We start from the raw sequence: 7,747 nt of genomic DNA, 5'->3' as shown, positions 1-7,747 counted from the left end.
ACTGGAACCACGCACCGGGCTGGAGGCAGGGTCGCCACCTGACAACTCCTAGATCAGAGAAGCAGCCCCTTCAGGAAACCCATGTCTGGAAATCAAGTTTCCTTTTCCGGTCCCCTGGCTCCTGTGCAGGTCCCTTCAGGGCTCGCCTTGAGTGGTACGATTTATGGGGGCAGCAAGTACTCTGAGAGGGCAAGTCTGGAAAGAAGATACAGGCGGCTGCCTCTCCTGGCAGATACGAACCCCTACCCCTCTTATTAATTCACACTTCCCTGTCGGCCTGGAGCACCCTGGAGGGGCCATTTCTTTTTACCTGAAGGCAGAGACAGGCATCTTACTTGATTTACAGGCTCCAGGGGGCGGGTGGCTCCTCGGCTGGTTGCTAAGGTATCTTTGAAATGGAAATCAGGGTGGAGAGATATCACATATATCGTGCCAGCCATCTGCTAACTGTTGCCTCTTCTGTCTGGAACAGCTCGAGGTGGTTCTGGCAGGAAGGCAGGGCCAGGGGCTGGGGGAAGGGCGAGGAAAGTCTGTGGTCTCCACATCAAGTGAAGGAACAGGAACTTTCCTTTTGTGCTGCCATGTCTGCCGTGTCCCTTAGTTTTCCCCTTTCTGTCCTCATCGTTCTTTTTTTCCTTTGGTTTTAAATATAAAATCCCATCTGGAGATTCTGATTACAAACGACCAGCCTAGTTCCACAACTCTATAGTCATTGCCAGTATATTTAATTGTGTGCGTGCGTGCGTGTGTATGTGTGTGACTCACTACCATCGGGCCTGACAGGTGGGTCTTTCTGAGCCAATTAGGCCTCAGCTTCTGAGAACCCCAGCAGCGTTCCTTCCAGGCCCATCCCCAAGCAGGAAACACAAGTGCCCAAATTTAGTTGAACAGCTGGGTTGTCACAGGTTACTAAGCAATCTCATGGTAGAGGCAGCCGGTTTCTACGTACACCAGGCACATGGAAGCCTCTAGAGGGGCCTCTTCTACTCTCAGGGCGGCCTGGAGCCAGACTATCCTGAGTTCAAATCATGATTCTTCTCAGGGGAGATGGGAGGGTTTGGGCAGATCCAAGTCTCTTTGAACCTCACTTCCTGATGGTTAAAACAGGGGTAGCAATACTCAGGCCATGAGGTACGGTAGAGCAGGTTGCTCACTGCACAAGGCTGTTCAGCTAAGGAGGACTCCAGACGCCCAGTGGGGACACCTCTTTCCAATTACACCAGAGCATCTTAATGGACTAGTGGCAGCACTCACCTTGCAGAGTTGTGAAAACCGCGTCCAGAAACCTAGGGAGGAAGGGAGGAGAACTGTTCCTACCCTGGGTAAACTCCCAGAGACATGCTGATTCTCTCAGGCACTGCAGGGCCAGGGGAGACTGTTTCTCTTCCTCTCCAGCTCATCGCCTGGTCCCTCTGGCAACTTCCCTGACTTGCCCCTCCCCTCCCCCCAGTCCTGGCTCATAGACATTCTGAGCAGACAAGCTTTTGCTCCTTTGCGGATGGATTCCTCCCGTGAAGGCTGATTCTGACATTTGATACCAGCATCCATTTCATAGCCTCGCTTCTGATCCCCAAGCACCTCTCTCGGCTTTGGCCCCTCCTGCCTGCTTTCATCTGCTTCTTTGTTCCTGATACCAGCCTTCTACTCCTAATCCGCCACCTCTCCGTGGTCCCCTCCACCACCTCCACCATTCCGAGATGCTTAGAGGGAACTGGGTTGCTCCTTCTAGCATTTGTTCAAATCTCCGCTCAAAAGAGAGATCCTCCCCACGCCCCCTAGGTGTGCACTAGTTGCCTGTTATCTACCCCGTTGCCCTCCCCTCCCTCCCAACTTGGGGTTTAAGCTACTTTTTGTTGGCTATAAGAGTAATAAGTGACGGTTCTCAGAATACAATTTTAATTAAGATTCAATAGTCACTTCTCTGTCAGTAAGCTTCCATGCTGATTACTTAAAATATATTTACCCAGCTCTATTATGTCACAGATTTGAATTCATTAGATGTTTGTTAATCCTCAACAAACTCTTTTTTTTAAATGTGGTTTGTTTAGCATAATTTACAGGGGCAAAACTATTTGAAACCATGGGCCCCATGCAGGGTGTGCATCCCGAAGTGTCCGGATGGTTCCTGCTTGCTGCCACTGCCGTCGCTGTCTGCCGGAGGGCAGGCGACAGAGGCAGGGATGGAAAGGCCCAAGGATGCCGTAGGACAGGGCAGTCAGTCCATATCTCACTGATGCCGCCCAGGCTGGTCAGCCTTCCAGGACACAGGGCAGGGTCAGAGAGGGAGGAGAAAGAGGATCTGGAGGGACAGTGGAAGATACCCCCACAGGCCACCAACAGCCTCGGCTCTGGACTCAGATGCACTTGACAATGATTATTACCATTTCCTGTGTGTGCAGCGATGGGAAGGTGTTGGAAAGTGCTTCTGAGCCTTAGAAACTGCGGTGTTTACTGACAAGAGCTCATGAGGAGGATGCCTTTCTCAAGGGGCCAGAGGCTTTCAGAACCCTACCCCCCCCATAAACATACACATGCACATAGACACAGGCACGTGTGCACACAGCCACCTCCAGCTTAACTAGCAAGGGACCTCCTTGGGTGTGGCTATCCCTGTGTCCCCAGTGGGTGTAGGAGATACCACTCACCTCTCCTTGAGCAGATGAAGTGGCCAGAGACCTCTGACCTCCCTGACTCTATGACCACAATGAGCCATATGCTTGAAAGCACACAGATGGCTGACAGAAGATACTTCTGAAGCTTCTGTGTGACCAGGCCACTCCTCGAAGATGGTTTTCTCAGCTGATTAGCCAAGTGAGCTCTGGACAGAGCTGATACAGAACTCAGAACCTCAGTGACAATGCCAGAAGCTCCCTTGGCTTAGCACCATATTTTATTCATTCACTCATTCGATACTGATTGGGCACTTACTACAAGTCGGGTGTGGTACTGGGTGCTGGGATACAGTGATGGGTGGACAGGGTAGATAAATGCCCTGCCTTGTGGAGTTTCCAGTCTAGGGAGAGGAGACAGATGTGTAAGTGATTAAGGAATTGTATAAGTGTGGTGAGCAAAACGTAGGACAAGTATAGGGTGCTAAGGGGTCCATAGCAGGAAGGTCTGTTTTGGTCTAGGTTTTGGAGAGGCTTCCTGGAGCAGGTGCCATTTAAGCTGAGCCTGGAGGTGGACTAGGAGCTTGGTCAGGCAGGAGTGGAGGTGGGGGAGAAGCCGGGAAGAGAGCAGGGCTTGGAGGAAGTCCCGGAGGAAGATCAAGCCTGGCAGTTATAAGTGAGAGAGGTTGAGTGTAGTCGAAGCAAGAAGACCAAAGGAAGAAAGAGTCGTGAGAAAGAAAGTGGAAAAATGGGCAGAACCAGCTCTTGCAAAGACTTGTCCTTGTGCTAAACATAAGAAGAGGGTCAAGGCAGATGGAAAAGATTCGTGTTTGCTTTATCAGGACCCAGCTAAGTATGGACCTAGAAGGCCATGCATTTGGGCATGGAGAAGGTGGCACAAAAGCTTCCACATGTAGACACCTCTGGGATGGGTGTGCCTGGTGGGACCTGGGTCAGGGCAGGCTGGTACCCCTCAAGGAGGAGATGGGCAAGAGCGGGGACTGGAAGGGTGGGCTTTTGCTCATGGGAGCTCAGAGCAGAGCTGCATGGAAATAGGCACGTTGACAAAGCCTTTTAATGAGGGTGACCATAATGAAGAAGATGTAAAGAAAAGAAAATCCTCTGGAAAAGAGATAAGCAAACTTTTTCTGTAAAGGGCAAGACAGCAAATATTTTAGGCTTTCGCTGGCCATATTCTGTCTGCTGCAACTACTTACTTCCACCACTGTAGCGTGAAAAAAGACATAGACCATATGCAAACATGAGCATGGCCATGTTCTAATAAAACTTTATTTACAAATACAGGTGGCAGGCTGGATTTGGCCCTTGGGCTACAGTTGGCTAACACCTGCTCTAACGGTGCTGTCCACTGTGGAAGCCCATAGTCACATAAGGCTATTGAGCACTTGAAATGTGCTCTAAGTGTTAAATACACTTGGATTTTGAAGACTTAGTACAAATAAAAGAATGTTGCACATCTCATTCATAATTGTTTGTATTGATTACATGTTGAAATAATATTTTGGATATAGTGGGTTAAGTAAAATACATGATCAAAATTGATTTCACTTGTTTCTTTTCACTTTTTTAATATGGCCATGTAATTTAAATGTAATTTAAAATTATATTCATGGCTCGTATTATGTTTCTATTGGACAGTGCTGTTCAGGAGTAACACTCACTGCAGATAAAATGCAGAGTAAATCTCACCCTGAAGGGTTTCAGGTGGGAGATTTACCCTTAAAGAGACACAATGATGGAACTCAAATCTTCACAATAAAGTCATATCTGATTGGAATGGGTTTTAAAATTTACTATGTATCTTTTTTTTTATCAGCTAGTTGTTCTGTCTGCATCTGTGCTCCTTAAACTGGGAGCAATAGAGCTCTACTTCCTCAAGGCATTAATAGTTGTTATGCAAAAAATAGGAGTATATTTAGCTTTAAAAAAGGAGCAATGCAGAATTAAACATTAATTCAAATTTCTTTACTGCCACAGCATTTCTCAACGCTTCTACGAACTTGCTAGTGCAGAGAGAGCTTTTCCAAGTGTGAGCAAGAGTGGGCTGTGCTTCCCAATTCAGTGGCCTTAGGAGCCTTCCTTGCAGAACCCTAATTAGCACACCTAGAAGGCAAATCGAGAGCTGTTGGTCTGCATGATGCTACACAGCCAGTGTGCAATGAGTTTCTAAAAGTCCAACTCAGTTGATGTTCTTAGTACTACATAAATAGAGCCACATGGAATAATGATGAAACTGTAAGATTTGGAGATTCAAAGACCTGATCCAAAGCCCTGTTCCTTCCTTCCCTGGATAGTCATTCTCACAAAAGCACCTACTATGCGGCAGGCAGTGCTATAGGCCTTTTATTCAGTGGTGAATAAAAACAAGCCCCAACCGTTTGGGGCTTTTTTGCCGGTGCAGAAGACAAACAATAACAAGACACGTAGGTGAAACATACAGTAACTTAGATAGTGATCAATTCCAAGGAGAAAACGCAGAGCAAGGAGGAGGGATGTGCACAGAGGGTAGGGCCTTGGTGAGAAGGTGACTTTTGCATAAGGACCTGAAGGAGGCTCTTAGGCCAGGGACAAGTCCTCTTCTATATATACAGATAAGCCCTTCCCTGTGAAGGGTGTTCCTGAAGCCCAGATGAGGTGATGTATATGAAGGTCCGGGCGGGGGACCCAGCACATACTAAGTGCTCAGAAGAAGTCCATGCCTTGGCTTCCCATCCCACCCCCTTCTTCACCTCCCTGAACTCCCAGAGATTCACCCACTATGTGGATTCTCCATGGTGAAGAACTTACCCAAAGCCAGTTCCCCACTAACCCTGGCATCTCCCAGGGACAGCTCTCTCCTTGTCCATGTTCTTGTTCTTAGGGAATGCTGGTCCAATTTGATTTCATGCTGAGCCTAATCCAAGTAAGAAGGCAAAACCACTTCAAAATACAGCCATAAAACACTTTTCAAATCCAATGATTATTCGATGAACCACTGGTATGGAATTATCCATCCATGCATCCATCCAACAAATATTTATTGAGCATCTACTATGTTCCAGGCACTGTGCTAGATGTGCAGGTTATAGCAATTAACAAAATAGACAAAAGTACCTGCCCTCATGGAACTGACATTCTAGTGAGGGAGATAGAAAATATTCCATAAACATAATTAATAAGTAATTAGATAGTCTGTTCCAAGGTGATAAGTGCTAAGGAGAAAGGAAAAAGTAGAATTGTATTGGAGGGACTGGTTGAAGAGATTACACCTGCGTGAGCAGATGCCACTCTACTGCTCCCCAAGGCAGGGGGTGGGTGTGAGGGAGGAAGCTCTGGGCCAGGGCTTTAGGAAGTCGCCTCCTGACCCTGACCTTGTGTCCCTCCCTTCCAGGCGCCACGGCCTGAGTGACCAGACCATGGAGACCCTGCTTGGTGGCCTGCTGGCGTTTGTCATGGCGTTTGCCGTGGTCGACGCCTGCCCCAAGTACTGTGTCTGCCAGAACCTGTCTGAGTCACTGGGGACCCTGTGCCCCTCCAAAGGGCTGCTCTTCGTACCCCCTGACATCGACCGGCGGACGGTGGAGCTGCGTCTGGGTGGCAACTTTATCATCCACATCGGCCGCCAGGACTTCGCCAACATGACGGGGCTGGTGGACCTGACATTGTCCAGGAACACCATCAGCCACATCCAGCCCTTCTCCTTCCTGGACCTCGAGAGCCTGCGCTCCCTGCACCTCGACAGCAACCGGCTTCCCGGCCTCGGGGAGGACACCCTGCGGGGCCTGGTCAACCTGCAGCACCTCATTGTGAACAACAACCAGCTGGGAGGCATCGCAGACGAGGCCTTCGAGGACTTCCTGCTGACGCTGGAGGATCTGGACCTCTCCTACAACAACCTCCATGGCCTGCCCTGGGGCTCCGTGAGGCGCATGGTCAACCTGCACCAGCTGAGCCTGGACCACAACCTGCTGGACCACATCACCGAGGGCACCTTCACCGACCTGCAGAAACTGGCCCGCCTGGACCTCACCTCCAACCGGCTGCAGAAGCTGCCCCCGGACCCCATCTTCTCCCACTCCCAGGCCTCTGCCCTGACGGCCACGCCCTTCGCTCCACCCTTGTCCTTTAGTTTTGGGGGAAACCCACTGCACTGTAACTGCGAGCTTCTCTGGCTGCGGAGGCTCGAGCGGGATGATGACCTGGAGACTTGTGGCTCCCCGGGGGGCCTCAAGGGCCGCTATTTCTGGCACGTGCGCGAGGAGGAGTTTGTGTGCGAACCGCCTCTCATCACCCAGCACACGCACAAGCTGCTGGTCCTGGAGGGCCAGGCGGCCACACTCAAGTGCAAGGCCATCGGGGACCCCAGCCCCCTCATCCACTGGGTGACCCCCGATGACCGCCTGGTGGGGAACTCCTCCAGGACTGCCGTGTATGACAACGGCACCCTGGACATCCTCATCACCACGTCTCAGGACAGCGGCGCCTTCACCTGCATCGCTGCCAACGCCGCCGGGGAGGCCACGGCCACAGTGGAGGTCTCCATTGTCCAGCTGCCACACCTCAGCAATAGCACCAGCCGCACGGCGTCCCCCAAGTCCCGCCTCTCGGACATCACTGGCTCCAGCAAGACCAGCCGGGGAGGTGGAGGTAGTGGGGGCGGGGAGCCTCCCAAAAGCCCCCCAGAACGGGCTGTGCTGGTGTCCGATGTGACCACCACCTCGGCCCTGGTCAAGTGGTCGGTCAGCAAGTCCGCCCCCCGGGTGAAGATGTACCAGCTGCAGTACAACTGCTCCGACGATGAGGTACTGATTTACAGGTGAGCCCGGGACCGTGGCAACACAGGGAGGTGTCTGGCTGGGCCAGGAGGAAATGATGGGGAGGGTTTTGAGCTGTTCCCACCTATGCCCCACCTCCCCAGAGGTGTCTGTGGGATTCTGGGGACAAACTGCGCCATTTGTGCAGGTGAGAGGAAGTAGAATGAACATTACCTACAAGTTTAAGAAGAGGGGACCCCACATGGGCAGCCCGAAGAGATGTGTATGTCGGAGGACCGTACCTCCCAGGGCCGTGACTGTGGTAGGTGGTCTCGTGTCTGTGAGCCTCAGAACTTTCTGTTTTGAGCCTCAGATGGAGGGCAC

At 51.1% G+C, this 7,747-nt stretch overlaps 1 protein-coding gene across 1 annotated transcript in view; it reads left to right on the top strand.

Annotated features, from left to right (window-relative positions):
* The first annotated feature begins 6,025 nt into the window (after positions 1 to 6,025).
* LRFN2 (leucine rich repeat and fibronectin type III domain containing 2) overlaps positions 6,026 to 7,747 on the top strand; it is a 35,974-nt gene continuing 34,252 nt past the window's right edge. The window contains exon 1 of the mRNA XM_007130110.2: positions 6,026 to 7,425. Within this exon, the coding sequence (XP_007130172.1) occupies positions 6,026 to 7,425 (1,400 nt within the window). The remainder of the gene's footprint in view (positions 7,426 to 7,747) is intronic.

Source organism: Physeter macrocephalus, chromosome 18 (genome assembly GCF_002837175.3).
Source record: "Physeter macrocephalus isolate SW-GA chromosome 18, ASM283717v5, whole genome shotgun sequence".
NCBI lineage: Eukaryota > Metazoa > Chordata > Mammalia > Artiodactyla > Physeteridae > Physeter > Physeter macrocephalus.
This window is presented reverse-complemented; position numbering and strand designations above follow the sequence as displayed.